Source organism: Lipophrys pholis (genome assembly GCF_963383615.2).
Source record: "Lipophrys pholis genome assembly, chromosome: 12".
NCBI classification, from domain to species: Eukaryota; Metazoa; Chordata; class Actinopteri; order Blenniiformes; family Blenniidae; genus Lipophrys; species Lipophrys pholis.
This window is the reverse complement of record NC_137641.1, coordinates 29,133,084-29,153,578: the sequence shown is the minus strand read 5'-3', so window position 1 is coordinate 29,153,578 and position 20,495 is coordinate 29,133,084. Positions and strand designations below refer to the sequence as shown.

The 20,495-nt window shown below is 45.6% G+C and overlaps 1 protein-coding gene across 2 annotated transcripts; it reads right to left on the bottom strand.

Annotated features, from left to right (window-relative positions):
- Nucleotides 1–3,114: 3,114 nt before the first annotated feature.
- On the bottom strand, nucleotides 3,115–20,087 carry sec16a (SEC16 homolog A, endoplasmic reticulum export factor). Of its 2 annotated transcripts, XM_080476546.1 has the most exons (31): nucleotides 20,052–20,087; nucleotides 15,310–18,752; nucleotides 15,016–15,167; nucleotides 14,774–14,862; nucleotides 14,511–14,628; nucleotides 14,099–14,297; nucleotides 12,863–13,046; nucleotides 12,631–12,773; nucleotides 12,279–12,340; nucleotides 11,805–11,943; nucleotides 11,475–11,717; nucleotides 11,290–11,387; nucleotides 11,134–11,215; nucleotides 10,932–11,049; nucleotides 10,731–10,842; nucleotides 10,538–10,643; nucleotides 10,097–10,237; nucleotides 9,876–9,989; nucleotides 9,057–9,258; nucleotides 8,485–8,966; nucleotides 8,359–8,403; nucleotides 8,001–8,165; nucleotides 7,816–7,896; nucleotides 7,678–7,734; nucleotides 7,444–7,582; nucleotides 7,065–7,202; nucleotides 6,877–6,959; nucleotides 6,598–6,669; nucleotides 6,194–6,253; nucleotides 4,876–4,938; nucleotides 3,115–4,342 (listed from the first exon to the last, which is right to left on the bottom strand). In XM_080476546.1, the coding sequence occupies exons 2-31, from the start codon at nucleotides 18,676–18,678 to the stop codon at nucleotides 4,268–4,270; spliced, it is 7,131 nt and encodes a 2,376-aa protein (XP_080332672.1). In that variant the 5' UTR covers nucleotides 18,679–18,752; nucleotides 20,052–20,087; the 3' UTR covers nucleotides 3,115–4,267. The 2 variants fall into 2 exon arrangements, with proteins under 2 accessions (XP_080332672.1, XP_080332673.1); XM_080476547.1 differs by lacking the exon at nucleotides 6,194–6,253.
- Between the last annotated feature and the right edge of the window lie 408 nt (nucleotides 20,088–20,495).

The window sequence follows — 20,495 nt, the reverse complement described above, 5'->3', positions numbered from 1 at the left end:
TCAGAGCAAAGCTGCTGCAGATAATGTACTGTACATGATCCACTGTAAAACTTTACACGTTGTTTCTACTTGTTGTTTTTTTTGTTTTTTTTCAGCGTTCGATTAGTACCGAAATAAAAAGACGTATTCCACAAGAACTGTTAAATTATTTAAAAAATAAGTACACAACTTAAACGGTAGGAGCAGATCTATTTCCTCACCGCTGAGAGACCTGATCAAATTCTTTGAAATAATAAGCGAATATTTATTCTTCTTACGGCTCAATATATTATTTATATTTACCATAATAAAGTGGAAGTATGAAGAGTAAAAATTCCCTTGATTTAATTTGAACAATAAATATTTTAACTGTGTGAGAATGTTTTTTTTTTAATATAATTGAATTATATTAACATCGAATCCTAATAAACGAGGCTTATTTTACAACAGATCAACATATATTTTACACTTATTTTGTGTTTGATAGTATTTTACATCAGGCTATATCAAACATTTTTTCGAGGGATAAAAAAAGTATAATTTGGATCTTTTTACTGTAATTGTAATAAAATAGTTATTTCTAATATCAGTTTAATATGAGAAGAGTGGATGTAGACTGAAAGTTTAAGTGAATGGTAATCTAAATAAGTAATCTAAACTGCTTTTTCCACAAGAACACAACTTTACATGAAGCTGATTGTATTAAAACCTGAATGTTGTACAGTGTGTGGGGGGGTGGGGGAGGGGGGGGGGTAAACCCTGAGAGACCTCCCAGTGACCTCCAGCCCGACACGATGAAACGGTAGAGCAGCTGCTCCTCTTATATAGACGCTATTATTGAGTGACATTAATTTACCGTATTTTCTGGACAATAAATCACTTTGGTGTTATTTGGTTGTGAGATTTATCTATCAAATCATAGCGGTAGACACCATCTGCAACCACTAGATGTCACTATATAACAGCAGACGCTCTGGATAGCTGAAGTTACGCCAGTGGGAGAAAGATGCTCTATAATCTGGTTGTTAGAGGAAGACACTCTACAGTCTGGATGTTAGAGGAGGAAGATGCTCTATAGATGTTAGATGGAAGAAGATGCTCTATAATCTGGATGTTCGGGGAAGATGCTCTATAATCTTGACGTTAGAGGAGGAAGATGCTCTATAGATGTTAGATGGAAGAAGATGCTCTATAATCTGGATGTTCAGGGAAGATGCTCTACAATCTGGATGTTAGAGGGGGAGCTGTTCTATAGATGTTAGATGGAAGAAGATGCTCTATAATCTTGACGTTAGAGGAGGAAGATGCTCTATAGATGTTAGATGGAAGAAGATGCTCTATCATCTGGACGTTCGAGGAAGATGCTCTACAATCTGGATGTTAGAGGGGGAAGATGCTCTATAGATGTTAGATGGAAGAAGATGCTCTATAATCTGGACGTTTGAGGAAGATGCTCTACAATCTGGATGTTGGAGGAGGAAGATGCTCTATAGATGTTAGTTGGAAGAAGATGCTCTATAATCTGGACGTTCTAGGAAGATGCTCTACAATCTGGATGTTAGAGGAGGGAGATGCTCTGTAGGTGCTAGATGGAAGAAGATGCTCTATAATCTGGACGTTCGAGGAAGATGCTCTACAATCTGGATGTTCGAGGAGGAAGATGCTCTATAGATGATAGATGGAAGAAGATGCTCTAGAATCTGGATGTTAGAGGAGGAAGATGCTCTATAGATGATAGATGAAGAAGATGCTCTATAATCTGGAAGTCAAACATGGTTTAGTGTTAAAAGTTCATTCTTAAAACATTACCATGTATTGGATGTTAGAAATGGATTAAGCCGTTAACATCATCGCCTGAATAAACGCTTGAGTTTTATATATTGAGAACATATTTTGAAAAAAAAAAAAATACATTACGTTGGCTAAATAGTAAAGGCATTAGTAATGTTTCTGTTGTATAATCTTATTTGATGCACAGAAATAAAACTGATGAACTTGAGAAAACATTTCTTCAGTAATCTGTATTTCTCCGCCCGCAGCAGAGCATGCTGGGTGGTCCTGGGTGGGGCCATAAGGGGCTTTAATACGGACACTCATCTGTAGATGTATCCAGAGGATTACTGAGGATTACTATTACTGTCTGCTGCACACTAATCACACAATAAAACGCACCGCCAGCTCGTTTCTTTGTGACTCTAGTTACTGCCAGTACAAGATGATTATAGAGCATCTTCCTCTCACTAACATCCAGATCATAGAGCATCTTCTTTATCTAACATCTAGATCATAGAGCATGTTCTTTATCTAACATCTAGATCATAGAGCATGTTCTTTATCTAACATCTAGATTATAAAGCATCGTCTTTATCTAACATTCAGATTCTAGAGCATCTACCTCTACAATTTGGATGTTAAAGATGCTCTACAACCAAAATTTTAGAGCATTGTCCTACACTAACACCAGATTCTAGAGCATCTTCGTCTAACATCCAGATTCTAGAGCATCTTCCTCTAAAATTTTGGTTGTAGAGCATCTTCTTTATCTAACATCCAGATTGTAGAGCATCGTCCTACACTAACACCAGATTCTAGAGCATCTTCGTTTAACATCCAGATTATATATATTTATGGTTCCATTAGAATACGTGCGGCATAGTCGGTGTTGTGCTGCCACCTGGTGGTGGACTTGTAAACTGCACAGGGTTTCACATAACGATGATGTGTCAGATCGTGACTGTGGTCACATGTCACTGGGGGGGGGGGGGGGGGGGGGGGGGGGGGGCAACCTGAGACCAGTCAGTGGACAGGCAGTCACCACTGCTTGATCCAGAGAGGAAGAGGACAAGAGGGAGAGACAAAGATGGACAGAGACCGAGAGAGAGACAGAGGGAAAGACAGAACGAGAGAGACAGAGATACAGAGAGAGAGAGATACAGAAAGACAGGGGGAAAGCGAGATAGAGATGTCGTAAGAGTCAAACTGAAAATGAGAAAAAAAAGAGAGAGTATAGGAGAAAAAGGGAAAGAAACGGAGGTCTGGACCCACAAGAGACGAACACAGTTGCATGTTTTCTTCTCTTTGGCTCCGTGAGGAAAAAGGAGTTTCCAGGTGAATAAAACGAGGAGACGCGTCTTTCAAAGTGCTACAGAGCAAAAAATACCTTTTATTACCTTTCGTTTCTTCCTTTCTGTTTTCACCAGTTTATGTCCAGACTTTAACACCAGGAAATAAAAAAAAACAAACAAAACATCGGAAACAAAATGAGAGATCGTGAACTGAAAAAAAAAAAAAAATTAATAAAATCAAGACACGTTGGGACGACAGAATTAAAACCACACGGTGAATTAAAAGTATTTAGAAATACGATGAGCTCTCAGCGACAATTTAGATTTATTGGTCTGCAGAAGCGGCTTTTACAAACAATCAGAATATGGATCTTTGTCACCTCATCAATCGTAAATGCATTTAGTCAGGAAAAATTAGTCGGCTCTCTCCACACACACACACGCACACACACACACACACACGCACACACACACACACACACACACACACACACACACACACACACACACACACACACACACACACACACACACATTTATGCCTACAGCTCATAAATACAATCAATCTGATATACAAATATTTGGATAGATTCATTTAAAATGCAGCTTCGATCCAGATTCCTGCTGCTCTGAGGACTGAGATTCAGTCTGAGGAGGAGAAACTCCCAGTGGAACAAACAAACAAAACAAACAAACAAACAAACAAACACCTCAACGCTTCCTGAAAAGTGAAGAAGTGACGAGCCGGAGGACAATTAAATAAATATCTGAGCAGCAGCAGCTTTCTCCGTTTTCTCCAGTCGACAGGAGAACAGCTGAGCGCTGCCTGGACGAGCTCAACATGAAATGAAATCATCTCTCTCTCTCTCTCTCTCTCTCTTTCTATCCGTCCGTCCGTCCGTCACACACGATTACAGACGTTTGGACAGAAAAGGGGGATGATTGTTAACAGTGTTTCGGGAACAGTAAATGTGAGTTTTCAGTACGGATGAGTGTTGAATCTGTTATTAAATCATGTGATGGGATGCATGAGCCCTTCAAGGAAACACGGTTTAAACAATAAACTAGGTTAGGTTGAAGACTGAGGAAACCGTGATTATGCTCTTCTTGCTTTGCGGGCGAAAAAAAGAAAAAGAAAAAGAAAAAGAAAAGGTCCTTAAGACAGAGAGCAGTTTGCCCATGTGCTTCATTTAAATCCAGGTGGGCGGAGCTTAACTTCATCGTCACTTCATGGCTGGGTACTGCCGCTGGCCGCCCAGACGCCCCGATCGGAGGCCGCCCCTCGATGGAGCAGCCGGCTGAGGACGACAAAACACCTCCAACGTAAACATCACGGAAATACAAAAACAAAAACCAACAGAAAAACACACTTCTTGTTCAACGTGTCTGAAAAAGGGTCAGAATTAGAAAAACTTATTTAATCCTGTTTAATTAATTCTTCCCCTTCTTCATGTTCAAATTTCATAATTATCCTGTTTCCTCAATCACATTAGTTTTATATACATATATTGTAATGAAGAATTTCTCTATATTTATATATCTAGATATAGATATATAAATATATATTTGTTTTATCATTTTAAATTCATAAACATTCCAGGTTTAGTAAAATTGTGTTTGTAACTGGAGTTGAGTTGTTGGTGTTTATTATTTATTAAATATCAGGTCTCTGGTCTGAACGTGGCGACTGAAGTATAAATAGTTTGACAGGAAGTGGAATTCCTGATATGAACCAAACCTTTCACTCTGCAGCATTAATTAAGTGATTAAAAAACAAAACAAAACAACAACAATCGATCACGTTTGTTTTGAAAACACGAGCTTCTCTCACCTGTGCAAACTGTGCAGGGTTATAAAAGGTGACGCCTCCGGCGGGCGCGGCTCCAGGATGATTCTGTCCGGGGACAAACAGAGTCAGTCCAGCCGCTGCGGCGGCGAGGCGGTTTCACCAACCGCTCTCGCATGGGACGTTTAGTCGCTACGCAAGCTAGGTGCTGGTTAATGAAGCCGCGGAGTTTCTACGTGATGAAGACAAGGCGACGTCCTGCTGGCGCCTCCAGCACAGTTCGGTTCAGGAGCTTTTTTCTAAACGTCTCACGTGTTACGGCCACACGCATTTTCGAAAAGTTGCATTTGCTACCGTTTCCACATAGACCCGAGGGTGGGCGTTTTGAAAACATTTCAATTATGCTGGTTTCCATGGGGACGGGTGCGTTTTCAAAAAGTTTTGATAAGTTGTCGTTTCCACAGAGATGGAGCGATTTAGAAAAAGTTGCGCTTTGCCTCGTTTCCACGGAGACGGAATTTATTACGTGATGTTCCCTGACTTCCATGGAGACAGATGGGTTTTCTAAAAGTTTTGTTTTTCCATCGTCTCCACAGAGACGGTGTCAGGGCCGGGGTTTTTTTTTTTTTTCGTTTGAAAAGTTGGATTTCCCCTGTTGCCTTTTCGAAAAGTTGCATTTTAACCCATTTCCATGGAGACAGCATCGGAGCATTTTCGAAAAGTTTCACGCCCCCCGTTTCCCCAGAGGCAGCGCGTTTTCCACCCGTTTCCACGGAGACGGAGCTCTTGAGCAGACCTGAAATCGCGAGTCTGTTTGGCTTCACCGTGACATTTTAGAAGAACAAAGATTGGCGAGAGGGTCTAGATCAGGGATCTCCAACCTCGGTCCTCAAGGGCACCTGTCCTACATGTTTTAGCTCTCTCCCAGTTGCATCACACCTGATTGCAATGAGAGGCTCGTTATTGGGCTTTTTCACAACCTTGGTGATGACATCATCCTTAGATTCAGGTATGCTGTAGCAGGGAGAGAACTAAAACATGCAGGACAGGTGCCCTCGAGGCCCAGGGTTGGAGACCCCTGGTCTAGATAAACAAACAAATAAATAAACTATTATTATTCCAATATGGAAGCAGTGTGGCTGATGTGTAAAATAATCAATGGTTGCAGGTTTCCAGAGGGCGATGCTGGAGGCAGCCGGCAGGCAGACATGCTGATTAAACGGGCGGCGGTGACACTTTGTGAAGGAGTGACGGAGCATGCTGCTGGTGATATGGAGAGCGGGGTGGGGGGGGTGGTGGTGGGGTGGGGGGGGGGTCAGGCGGTGGTTAGAGTTGGACCGTTTGAGGCCCAGATAGAAGGTACCTGGTTTAAATGCTGACTCACTTCGCGTGATAAAGAACTCATTGAGCTAGAACGTGAGAGCTGAAGACAGCGGGGGAGGGGGGGGGGTAAAAAACAGCAGACACACACATAAAAACACAAACCCAGATTATTAAATCTCCCATTCACTGGATTAAAATCAACCTCCATTTCCTACCAGTTCTAAATGAAAATGAATTAACTCGGCGTTATGCCTCCCCAAAAACAGACATGGGAGAGACTTTCTTTTTCAAAACGTCATGCAAGAGCTCCGATGGTACTTTTCCTTTCTTTTTTTAAAATCAGTTGTAGTTTTGTTGTGTGAGCAGACGATACGTGCTAAGCTGTTAGCTGTCGAGCGTCCATCGTCAGTAGAGGCATTAGAGGAAGCTCCAGGAGGATCTTACCTCCCCCGACTGTGAGCCGTCGGGCACAGGAGCTCCTTCGGGCGCCGGCGGCAACAGCGTGGGGTTGAACATCTAGACCACAGGAGATTATAATGATGTAGTTACCATACAAGGCCACAAGTGGGTGCTGTTTTGTTTCCGTCATGAATCTACACACGCAATCCACTATGAACAACAACGATGGCAGACCACAGTATGGACAGATTATTACAGTGACTCAACCATAAAACTACCGAGTACCTCAGTTTAAACTTTGTTCCAGGAAGGTGTAATAAGTACCTGTTGAGCGGCGCTCGATGTTGGTGAATTCTGCTCCTGACTTCCTCCTTCGCAGCCTTCCAACGGTTGTTGATCGTCAGGAGCTGCACCGGGGACAAAAAGGAAAAAAAAAAAAAAAGAATCAAAATTTAATCTCACAATCAAACAGGAATCATCGGACTTGCATCGGTGATTTTTCGAATCGCCACCTGAACTAGGCACAAAGAGGTTGGCGTTCATCGCCATCGGTGCCAAAGGGGCGAAGAGGTCAGCTGGCGCCGGGGCCAGTCCGCCGGCTTTCGCCGCTCTGCTGGGATTCAGGACGTCCACGTATCTGCTCTTGGTGCCTGAGGACACAGGAACACAAACCCTGAGTGGCAACAAAGCAAACAAAGAGCAGGTCGCTCTGCGGCAGTGAAATGATTTGGCGACTTGAAACACAACGAGACGTGTGTGCGAGTCTTTTCACGTCACGATTTTAAGAAGACTACTAAGTATTCCATATATAACATATAATTCAGAATTCAGCAGCATAAAAAGAAGTTGTTATTAATACAAAGTGATATTGTATTAAATATTTTGATTTACCAGCTTTCCTGGAGAACATGTTGACCGGAGGACCGCCACTCGGGGGAGCAGAAAACCCGCCTGGACCTCCGGGACCCCCGGGACCGTACATTGGAGCCATCTTTGGGAAGCCAGGTGGAGGTGGAGGAGGAGGCTTACTCTGACCAATTAAAAAGAAAAAGAAAAAGAAAACAGCAGAACTGAGTAACCGACCAAGCTCCCGGGCTTGTAGAGAAACGTGGAGGTGATTCAGACCTCCTCCTCAGGCTCGTTCAGGTCCACCCATTTCTGCTTCTGCTCGTCCCACACAATCTGGCAGTAGAGACGGCGGTGAGTGAACCCATCACAAAGCACAACAAAGAGCAACATTTATATACATCAGCTCTAACATACAGATTTGTTCTTGTCGTCCGGCAGGTGGGCTTCATTCTTTCCTTTCCCGTAGATCCAACTCAGCCAGCCGCGGCTGCCACCCTGCGCGGAGAAAAACCCAACAACAATTATGAAAACTGCTAAAAAAAAAAAATAAAAAAAAAAAGGTGGATTATCAAATGGATGGATTACGGGTGAATATGAACCTTTTTAGGAGAATCCTTCTTGGCTTTCTTGGCCTCTTCTTTGCGGGTCTGTTCGGGAATGGACGGCGGAGGAGGCGAGACCTGCTGGATGAAAGAGTTGCTTCGTTCTCTTCCACCGGAGTGAGTGGACGACTCCGAGGTCGTACGCGAGCGGCGTCCTGGTGCCTGGTGCAAGGGAAGACAAAAACAAAAAGAATATAGAACACTGGACTATCTCAAAAGGCTCTCTCTCTCTCTTGTTTTGAGACACTTCAGGAAGGGGGTGTTGAACACATTTCAAAGCCCAATTAAAAATATGACATCACCGAATTAAGAGTGGAAAAGTTTAAACGGATCAGAAATGACACACAAAACGCACCATATGCATTGAAGACTGTGACGTAGTCCGCGATCTCCCGGGACCCTGCAGAGCCACAAAGACGAGGTGGTAAGGATTCTCCACAATGAAGGAGTTTATAAAACATTCAGACAGACGGACACTCACCATGTGAGCCATGCGATCATAGAAATCCATCTGATGCGTGAGGGAGCTCCGGCGTGGAGACGACGACATGGGCGGAGGAATCTGCATCTCCGGCGGAGCCTGTAGCGGCAGATCTACGGGCGGCATGTGCCCGGGAGACGGGGGCATGTGCTGAGGCATGTGCTGAGGCATGTGCTGAGGCATCTGGAGTGGCGGCGGGTTCATCTGCACGGGCGAATGTGGCCCCTGAGTGAGCACGCTCGGTGACATCTGGCCCACGTGTGGAGGCGGACACGGCTGCTGGTGGGCTCCCGGATACATCTCCAACTGCTCAGGCTGAGGCTGAAAGGCGGGAGGGGCGTAGCCTGGATCGTGTGGAGGGTAGCCCGTGCTGGGGACCTGGCCTGGCGGCCCGGTGGGGGGTACTGGGTAGAACTGGGGGACATCATTTGGGGTTAAATGCTGAGGGGGGGCCATCCCATCTTGGAGTATGGACGTGGGAGCTGGAAGAAAAGAAAAGATTATTACATGTGACGCCTGTTGGATTATTTTCCAGAGAAGAAAGTCCGCCAGCGTTTCACACGTCTACACACCAGGAGGCATCAACTGCACTGCCTGTGGCGGACCGCCCGGCAGTAATGAGCTCATGAGTGGGTTGTCGGGGGTCGGCCCGTCCACCTCCAAAGGCATGGTGTACGGTTCAGGAGGACTTGGCTGGTCCATGTCAGAGGTGGGGCTGCTGCAGTCGAACTGTGTGGGAGTTGTTCTGACCGCACTGTATGTGATCACACCCGTCTACAAGATGAACAACAATTGTTAAATGTGCACCACATTCATCTAAAGTCATTGACCGTATCCACACCACAACTTCAGGCCTCTTTCTACACCAAGTGTGATTCTGATCCTGATTCTGAACTACGTTGGGACCCGATACGTTGGGATACCAAGTTTGGACCCGTTTCTTCACGGTTCTGACCCCTTTCTGCACTAAACTGACCTTTCTAAGACTAATTTTGGACTCTGAAGTCTGAACCTGTTTCTAAACTACGTTTGGACCCGTTTTAGAAGTTTCAACCTATTTTAGACTAAGTTTTGAGATATTCCTAGACGACATTTGAATCCATTTCTACAATAAGTTTCAAACTATTTCTCTTCACTAAGTTTGGTTCCGTTTCTCGACTAAGTTTAAAGTAAAAACACACTGAAGTTTTTAGGCACTGTCATATAATAAACAGTTAACAAGTCCTCTATAAATCTGGTGAATTATGGAAATCCACCCTTCTTTCTTTGGGCATATTTTACATCAACTATTAGGAAAATCCACAGTCTTAATAAAGCTAAAATGTAAATTTCTGTTGGATGCATTAGAAAGAAAACAACCACGTGTGACTAAAACTAAATTCTCTTCTTACCCTGAACTGTCCATCCAGTTGCCGGAGGTGAATCAGCCATTCAGGCTCGTTGAACAGCTCCTGCTCCGGCCTCTCCTTCAGTTGAGGATCAAAGAAGCGCAGCTTCTCAGACATCTGGCAAAGAAAGAAAACAGAAAATCACATGTATGCATTCGGTTTCTTCATTTCCCCACATCTGTGATGCCTGCACATGAATAACCAAAGTAGAAATGGGTCCATACTTGTATAACCTGGCTGATGAAAACAGGAGAGAAGTAGGCCGGCTGCATGAGGACAGTCCTGGAAATGACTTCACAGTAATGGAAGGCCTGAGCGCTCAGGCCGGCTTCAGCCAGACGACATGCATAGATCAACTTGAAAACCTGATGGGAGGCAAAAAATAAACAACCGTGTTTTTTCATGAGTACTACCAACATCCACGCTGACTGATTGAAAATTGTTAAAAAAAAAAAAATAGAAAATTGTCGCATTTTGCGATTCATTCATCCATCTGAGCAACTAAACGAAACTGTAACCGAAGGCTTAATAGATAAAATAATCTCGAGTGAACATCATTGTCATCGTGCGGTAAGCTACAGAAATGCAGATAAAACATCTGCTTAAGTGTGAGGATTCCATTTATTACAGCTGCTCGTATCAGTCATGTGGTGAATGTTACCGACCTGGAAATTGGGCAGCGAACAGGGATGGGAACCAAGAGACTGAGCATACTCGTAGGCCTCCGTTCTCTGGATCGCTTCGTTGGTCGCAAATTGGTAGAACGGCAAACTGAAAGGGAAGGAACCACAAACAAAGTTTAACGTGCATTTTTCTCCTCTGCAAAGGTACGCGTGTGGCGATCTCTTGGCGGCCGACCTGTGGTTGGAGCCGATCAAAACCATTTTGGTGCTCTTCTTTGTGAAAACGCCGAGGCCAACTTGAGCCATCAAGTAGCAGAAGTGTGCGGCGTCCATCAGCCCTTTGGATGCTGGAACAAGACAAGATCAGAGCCGAGCGTCAGGGAATGACCGTGGCGGCGTGGAATAAAAGAGATCAGGCTTTTAGATGATGTCCCACCGAGAGTGTCCCCCATGGTGGTGATTGTGCGAGTGTCCAGGTCGAGCGTGTGGGTGAGGTTGGACAGCACCATGGCCAGGTGAGGGCGCCAGTCGCCCCATTTCTCCTCTCCGCAGCACTGAGGGAACACAGGGAATAAAAACATGCAGATTACAACTTCTGCAGGTATACTTACTTCTGAAATCATTGAGAGAGTACTAACAGTGGCAGATGCAGGCATCCTCCCAGACATCAGCTGGTAAACCGTCTGAAGAGGATCATTGATGGGTAAACTGTTGGCAAACCTAAAGGAAACAAACCTGTTTGTAGCAACAAACCCATTAAGCTCACAATCCACCGTTTATCACCGTTAATTTACCTTGTCATAACGCGTGCATGTGTCCTGTTGTCCATCTTACTGGCCAACAACAGGGCGTGACCCCAGAGACCTCCCTTCATGGCTGCTTCCAGTGCATCCTGGCACACAGTCAAAGATGGGAACATTTCACATCTCCTGAATTTCATCTAAAATCACTACAACCCAGTGTTTTGAATACGTCTTACCTTCTTGCGGCCAAAGAGTAGCAGCTCCCTGAAACGCTCCGTTTCCTTGCCGATGTTCTCTGGGACCGTCATGAAAGTGTCTGACAGGAGCGACAGAGGTCCGGCTCCCGGCTCTTCCTCCGCTCGGGCCAGCGGCTCGTTGTTAAAGTCGATCAGGTTGGCTTCGTTAGGACTTTTGCCGGGGAGCCAGACAGAGCGATGCTCCTTCAGCAAGAGGTCAGCGATGTCCGTTCCCACCACAGTCTGGACGAAACAACAATGAGACCGTGAGCATGTGACCGCAGGCTAATGTAATAACTTCCTGGAGTTCAACGTTATGCACAACTGTACCCCGTTCTGTCGACACAGCAGCATGATGAAGTCCCACAGGAGGCGAGCGGAGTCTCTGTCCAGGAGGTTGTTATCACGGGAGCACTCCAGAGCCTTGTTCTGGGAGAACTTGATCACGTCCACTTTATGAGTCTCCTCTCTGATGGCACGTCAAGATGAGAGACAGGACAGCATGGACTTATTGAAACAACATTACTTTTCACATACAGCGATCTCACGATGCTGTAATATTCTTGTCTCTTGAATACACCGAAAGGTGTTTTCATTATTTTGTCTGCTTCTGGCATGTCAGCTCCAGTAGACTAGAAGAACCACTGGCTCTTTCCACGGGTTCTGTTGTCATTTAAAACTGAATTTGTCTATGACCCCTTTTAGACAGCAACATTATGAAAACAATGTCTGTTTGCATGGAAACGGCAGAAACGGTGAAAACGATGTAATGAATGAAGAGTTAAAGTAGGTCAATACACTTACTTGACAAGTGGTCCTGGAAAAGATCTGAGCTCTGCTTGATCCCGAGTATCTTGCAGCATAGTCTTTAAAAAAAAACAAAAAACGACATAAGATCAACTTATATTTAAGATATCTTTTACATTATTCTATTCTCGGATCTAGATCACCAAATTACAAGCCTGCATGTATTATATCTTTGAAAAAGAAAAAAAATATACTACTTTTTCATTTCAGAAGGAACGAAGTCTGCTTTCATCATTACAACAGCTCATTCAAGTATATATAATCCAAAATAATAATATTATGAATCTAAATGTGCATTCCTTCTAAAATGAGAGTGAATAAACTAAACATTGGTTTGTTGGACATGTACCTCCAGATTGTAGATATCAACCAGAGCAGGCTGACCAGCTGAAGGAAGGTTGGGCAGAACCTGAACCAGATGACCGCCTGGTCCGAAGCGAGCACAGCGGTGGGGTATGGTGTACTTCTCCGGGGTCACAGGTCGTGGAGGAGCTAAAGGTGAAATGAGAATCTGAGTTTTTTAACATTTAATTCACGTGCTAAATAAACACGGAGAGAAAACTAAAGGTGGGAGTACTTACGCTGCTCCGGGGCGATCCAGGTGCTGTCTGCCGTGTATTCAGAGGTGTAAGGGTACTGGCTGTAGTTCTGGGAGGCGTCTGTCTGATTGGGGTACTGCCCGTAGGAGTAGTCCACAGCCAGAGTGGAAGATGTGTTGTCGTAAACTGCCGAAACCAGGTCAGGCTGGCTGCGGTATCCCTGGCTCTGCATGAACGATTCAACGATAGACATGATGATTACAGATGAAGCAGGTATTTTCCAAGGTTTTTTTTTTTGTGTTTTTAGACTCTTTTTTGATAGTGATAATGTCTGTTTCACTTGTTTGTTTGTGTCACTGTTATGCTCAGTCCCTGTTTTTTGACTGCAGTCCGGTGGGATCGCATATAAATCAATATAGTCACCAACAGGGAGAATCTGTCAGCTCCATCTCAATGAAGGGCTGTTGCACTCCGGACAGGACAGACGGACGCAATTTGTCATAAAAGTAATATCCATCCATCGAATTGTGAGTAAAACACTAGGTACAACTTTGTAACTGTGAATAAAATACAAGTTTAAAAATAATCTCTGTTGCTCACAGCTAATCAGGACAAAACTGCGGAAAACGTCAATAACAGAAAATAAGGTCAACTCGTTTGGAAGTCAATAATAATGGTTAAAAGAGACTCAGCAGCTCAGACAAGCGGCATCGTCCTTCCTACTTGACTTTAGAATGAAAACCATTTTCTGGGGTTTACTGTAAGCGATTTCCAGCAAGTCTCTCAATTTGAATAATTCCAGTTTTAAGCAGGAAACTAAATCAGGGCCAGAAGAGTCTGCAGCAAAGCAGCTACTTCTGCTTCAGTCTCAAACCGTATGAAGAATTTCCTGTAGCGGCTACGAGCAAATAAAACCAGTAAGATGGAAACTTTTGAGGTCATACTTGAAAAGTTTATTGTTGGTCTCCAGTTAACACTTTTAATATTTTTGGACATGTTATGAGTGATTTTAGGAGTTGATCAGTTGATTAAGAGAGACTGAAGTGTTGGAGAAAGTAAATAAACTGGGGCCCCCGGCTACACGACAACGTTTCCAGAGAAAATGCATTGTTTTTGCATTTTAGCTTTCAGTTTCACCTTTCACTTGAAAAACGCTGTCTTGGGATCACGGCCTAAAATAAAGCAGCTGAAATCAGCACTGGCGCTTCCATCTTTGAATCTTAACAACATGGACACAACAGACATGGATAAAACAAACAAAAGCTAAAAAACCCCGACCTGTTGAGATCGCGAACTGAAGCTGCTCCGTCTGCTGTGGTGACTGTGCGAGCTGTGCACGCTGTGAGCCGACTGCTCGCTGTGGACGCTGCGGCGGTCAAAGTCGTCCCCGTACGCTTCGCCCCGGCGACGGTAATCATCATCAAAACTGGTATCGTAGCCGGGGTAGTACCGCCACTGGTCGTCGTAGCCGTCTTTCCTGCGAGTGGAAAGTGTAACGCATAAACAAACCAAAAAAAAACAACCAACAGCTTATACCAGTCATCAACCTCAAACTTCATTTTTGATGCGTTTTCCCTGAACTGACAGGAAATACAACCTTATTTACCTGTTGCCAAATGAAAAATCAACAGAGAAAGAACTTTACGACCACACATCACTTCATTGTTAATAAAAAGGACTATGTTCGTACCTGGGAGGATACGCCTGTTGATTATAGTAGCTGCCTCTGTAGGCGTCGTCATAGTTAGCCCAGTAGGCCTGATTATAGTATCCTCCGTACCGTGGGTCATACTGTCCATAGTTGTATGCTTCTCACACACACAGAAATAATAGAAAAGGGTGTCAGATAAAATTACACATGAATTTTTTGTTGCATTTTTTTAAGTTATGAGTTGAATGTAAATTAAAAGTATTGTGTCTTAAAGTAAATTACTTTATTTCTGTAACTCATACCTGCTTGATCATAGTGCTTGGGATAATCTGCATAATATTCATTGTAGGCACTTCGGTTTGCTCTCTGGTATTCATCAGAATAGCCTTGCCTATGGTGAAGAAGAAATAAAAAGTTAAAAGTCAAGTACAAACAACAAACAAAACTTATTTTAAAATCAGACTCAGATTACTCACTAGCAACCTACAGTAATGAATTATCAAATTAAAACGATGGGACGAGAGTGATAAAGAGTTTAACTAACCTGGATGAAGGTCTGTCAGAGTACTGACTGGTTCGAGAACTGGGTCGTTCTGGCTGTGGCTCTCTGTACGGATAGTTTGGATCTCGATAAGCTTGACTCTGGGCGTCATATCTGCCATACCACTGATCTCCTCTGTTCCTGTATGAAGCATCCTGAGAGAGAGATAGAGCGAGAGAGAAGGAGGGGGAAAAGCAAAACACTAACCGTGATCTTAGAGCAAAAGGTGACGATGAATGATCCTCACACCAGCACTGTGGATGGTCAAGGTTTGAAAATACATGACTTGACACTTACTTGATAATAAGCCTGTGCCCTTGGATCCCCGGGTGGAGGTGGGTACTGAGAGGGAGGGTATGGTGCTCTGCCATCTGTGTATTCTCCGTAATTGCCATAATAGCCCCCATACATCTGCGCCGGTGCTGGAGGAGGTGCGTAACTGTGGTTGCTGCCTGCAGCAGAAGGTGGTCGAGGAGGTTCTGTCGGAGCTGGTTGGGAGGCACCTGGAGGTGCCGGTCCTCGAGGTCCTGGAGGGTACGTGGAGGCAGGAGCGGGGTAGGCAGCACTTCCTGCAGGAGGCCCCTGTGGTGGAACTGAATACTGGCCTTGGGGAGGCTGTGCTCCACTCACGGGGCCAGGAGGAGCATCTTTTGGCCCCTGTGACACAGCCTGAGGATCTGAAGCCTTTGGAGGTTCATTCAGGGACTGCTGGGTGTTTGGAGCCACCTGCAAAGGTGTTGGTGGCCCCTGTGGGACAGATGAAGCAACAGAGGTCTGGACAGGAATAGTTCCTTCTGCTCGTGCCCCCTGCTGAGCATCTTTGGTGACCTGTAGGTAAAATCCATTACTGGACTGCGGAGACTCGTGGAGAGAGGAAAGAGGGCCAGGTGGTTGGCTTTGGGCTTGTGATTGGTGCATAGAAAAATCAAGCAGTTCATAATTTGAGGGCTGATTATGATTTGAAGCAGTAGGGGTCACGGAAGATGCTTGTGAATTAACTTGTAAAGCGGAGTGACTATCACTATTTTGCGATTGACCCCTGGAAAGTGGAGGGCGGGCCTGCAGAGACTGCGGCTGAGCTACAAATTCTGGTGCTGCGGCTGCAACGTTTTCTCGAGTCAGATTGAGCGGGCCCTGGTTAGAAGCTGACGGAGCGAAGCTCACGGGTCCAGGAGCCAAAAGGGGACTTTGATTAGAGGTAACAGGGGGTGCTTGGGAAGTACTAGCACCGTGTGCGAGTGGTCTCACGGGTGGCGTAGTTTCCCTAAGGCTACTTTGATTGGCTGCTTGAGCAGGAGAACTGGGAGAAATCACGCTGTAATTCGACACAGGCGGCGCAATCAAAACAGGCTGCTGGAAGGAGCTCGACAGGAGAAGAGACGCATAGCCCAGGTTGCCTTGAGAGTCGGACGGCTCTGGCTCACTCACCTTTGGTGGATTTTCGAGGTTTTCTGAGTTCTGCTGGGGGGCTGGCTTAAGTCCCTGTGAAGGGTGCAGGTCCAGAGGGCCGTCCTCTGGAGGCTGGATAATGTCAGCACTGGGTTCTCGTAAAGGCGCGAGAACAGTTGGAGCTGCGGGGGCGAGGAGGATGTTAGCACCCAAGCTTGCAGGGTCGCTCTGAGCCCACAGAGTCGTGGCAGGGCTCTCACAGGGCCGACTAGCCCCAAAAGCACGAGAAGAAGGTCGAGAGTGGGAGTGTGCCACCGGGTGTGACACGTGAGGCGTCCCACCAGCAGCCCCAGTCGGTAAAGGGTGCCCGGCGCCATAAATGTTCTCCATGTTATCTGGTGGCTGCTCCAAGTTGCCAGGTGCACAATCTGCAACCCCTTCAGCCACCATTTTAGCCTTATCGACCTCAGCGGGGCGCACCCCGACTCCATGTGAGCGCACAGGTTCAAAAGAACTATTAGCACTGGCCTGAAAAGTACCAGTTGGTTTGGGCGGGCTGGGCGTGGGAGGCCACGTCTGCTCAACTGAGCTCAGCTGCACACCGGTATCTCCAGCTGGAGAAGTGTCAATCTGTTCAAAGTAGCCTCCAGTGGCAGCAGGCAAGGTGACATCGTCAGCGAGACGTGGACTTTCCTGCTGAATGAAAGTACCCATGACTCCCTGGTGCCGACGGGTGCCAGTTCCACTTCCGTGGCTGATATTGCTGTAGTTCGAAGACACGCTGGCAGATCTGATTGGTCTTGGAATTGAATCTGGAGTCTCCAGGTTGGGCCCGGTTTCAAACTGGTCTACCCCATGAGGAGGTGTTACAGCGGCCGTGTGGCCGAGCAGTTCACTGGGCAAAACTTCCTGATTCGGGACACACTCCAAATTCTCCACGAGATCAAATTGGGAATCCGGAGGGTTTTGGGCAGTGGACTGCAATTGATGACTGCCATCATTCATGTAAGGTAAGTGTGAGCGATCTTGAGGAGGAGCGCCATGATAATCCAAAGAGACATCTACCTGGCCACTGGGGGCTTGTGGGTTGCTGTGAGGCTGAAAAGACCCAGCAATACCATTAACTGCCTTATTTCGCTCTCCTGCCAGTGTTTCTTCGTTTTCCACGTCGTTATCTTTGAAGAACATTGAGAGTGTACCAGATTCCTGAGCGTATGGAACCGAAACAGGGGTAGAACTGGGCCCAGGACCCGTGTAGGATGCATGTTGTGACCCAGAAGGATCTGGATGGGTCTGAGAGTGACCAAGCGGGGTGCTCATTTGGTGGTAGCCAGAGTCTTGTGGAATTTGGCTAAGCCACGAGTCTTGGGTTGCAGAGGTCTGACTGAAGTAACTCTGCATCTGCAAATGAGAATTATGCTGCGGGGGTGCATTTGGGTCCGGCCATTGTGAACCGGGGGCATTTACAGGGTTCTGAGGAGGAAAAGGAGCCTGATTCGGCAGATGCCCAGGATGGGTTGGAGGGGTGAGGGCACTGTGATGTGGGGATGGGCTGTGTGAGGGGTACATCTGAGGCTGTGGAGGTACATTATACGGCTGTGGTTGAGGGTCACTAGTTGGCTGGAAATAGTTTTGAACAGATGGCGGTCGACTTCCATTATCCGGGGCCCACTGGGAGGAAGAGGTGGTGGGAGGCATTGGCTGGAAGGGTGCAGCGAGAGGTGGGGGCTGTCCATGAAACTCTTGGTTAAATGGTATCTGATTATGTGCAGGGGGTGGTGCTGTAGGTGGTGGTTCTGTGGACATGGATGGTGCAGCTTCACTCGAATTAAAATAGCCCTGTTCAGTATTTGGGGTTGCAAATGCAGAACCTGGCGCTGGGAAACAACCCGGAGCTGCAGTATTGTGAGGATTAAACAAGGTCACCCCTGGCAGAGAGGAAGGTGGTGGTCCAAGAGGGGCAGCTGGGGTGCCCTCCAATGTGTGTGGCTCTGGAGGAAGACCCGGGCCAGGTTGGGAATACATGAGATTAGGTGGTGCTTGCGCTGGTGAAGCATTGTTGTTTGGTATTGTTGGGAGACCACCTGAAGGCATGGTAGGAGGAGCTCGAACAAAAGCAAAAGGGTCTGTCAGGGGTTGGGCAGCAGGAGGCATTGCAGCAGTAGCTGCTGCTGCTGCTGCATGCTTGTGGGGCCTGGTCCTGCGGAACATATTGGGCCCGGTGGGAGGAGGAGGGCCAGACGCTCCTGGAGGTCCAGTCCGAGGAGGGGGCTGCATGTCCGCAGATTGAACAGGCCTGAGGACCAGGTCACGCTTGTGGATACCACTGAAGATCCTAAAGTCTGACGTAGCTGGATATAAAGAAGAAAAGAGGGAATGGTTACAGAAAGGTAAACATCTTGAATGGACTTAGCCACACCTTTATTTGTGTTGTAGTCTGGGCTGCTTGATTAAACATATAGTACAACGTGGCAACTTTAACATCACCCCTGAAGAACTGTGCCAGGAAAGAAAATATCGCCTTGCTTTTTCACGTCTGGAATGATTGCATTACTTTCACAAGTTGAACCAAACTCCAATAAGAGGACGACTTATATGACTCGGGTTTAGTAGACAAAATAGAACCATGATTACATTTAGAGTTTGAGACAAAATGAAATTATATTCTAATAAATAACACAGAAATGGTTATTAGGTTATCAATGTTCACCAGAAAATCATACACTGTACCAAGGTACAATAAACGTATATTGTAAAGTTCCTTCTCAGGCTAGATTATAAGATGAGCTGATTATGTTTTTCTTAATTGTTACTGTGGAAGGAGTCCTTCTTTCAATTGTTCCAAATGAGAGGCTAATAGGTGCGTTGCATTCAAGAATAACTGCAGCAATTACAATCGTCTGCCGTCATAATGCTGTCAAAATACTCTCACTGTACCTAGTACAAGTGACAATAAAAGGCATTCTATTCTATTCTATGCTGTAAGGACATAATGTGATCAGTGGGGCGTTTCAAGTGGGCAATAGAAATGTCGTGAGGCAGATCAATAACAAAGTTGAAGCGGTGTGGGTCAGATGACCTGCTCCACCAACGGGAGTTCGGATCTTTCAACCGGTCGCGGTTATAAATTTCATCCACAGAGGCAGAGATCCCCTGCAGGCACACGTTAGCACCGCCAACGTACCAACACGTCAACTTCTAGTCGAACGCTAAACCAAATTAGAAAGGTAAAACGGTTCCAGAGAGGCTCGGCGGCTAATGGCTACACGTCCTGGAAACGCCACACCGAGCAAAAAAAAAACAAAAAACACCCGACAACCAAAGTCACATCAATTTTCACCCCGGAGGCCCGGCAATCTCCCAGAAAGTCATTGTAATGTTTCAACCCGAGCCCTGACAGGAGACCACGGAGCTGGGTTACAGCTCGTCGAGCAGAATTTAACAGGTTCACTGCCTGGTCACTTAGCATTAGCATCGCCTTAGTTAGCACAGCCGGCTAACTTAGCGCGAGCTCACTTCCAGCGGTAACAGTTCGGCGGCGGTGCCAGACAGCGGAATTGGACCTCCAGAGTGAGGCATCGGGTGGCTCTGTTGCCTGGTCGCTCTTACCCGGAGTCGGAAATGTGTAAAAGGTGCGAGTAAATTCTTACAAATGTCGTGGACAGCGAGTCTGACACACCGCCACCATCTTCAAAAGACACATCCTACTAGGCTACGTGTACAAGCAGCGTCACGGGCCAAACAACGCCGACGTCACGGATGGGCGGGGCTTAGAAGAGGTCAGTGTAATGTTGTAGTTTTTTTTTTTTTAATGAATCGATTTATAGTTTAATTTTCCACAAAATAAGAATATACCAAATAATAACAAGAAGAAACCATGTCAGAATTTGAATACTATCCCCCCATAATTAGGATTATACTTTAGTTTAAAAAAAAGTCATTTATTTATGCCTTTTCATCAGATAAGAAGTCTTATAATAATAGTTCTATCATGTTTAAATGAATTGATTATATTTACAATGGGGAAGGTGTGGGATTTCATAAGATATATTTCTTCCCACTCCTTTTCGGACATGCAACCTGGTTAAATTGTT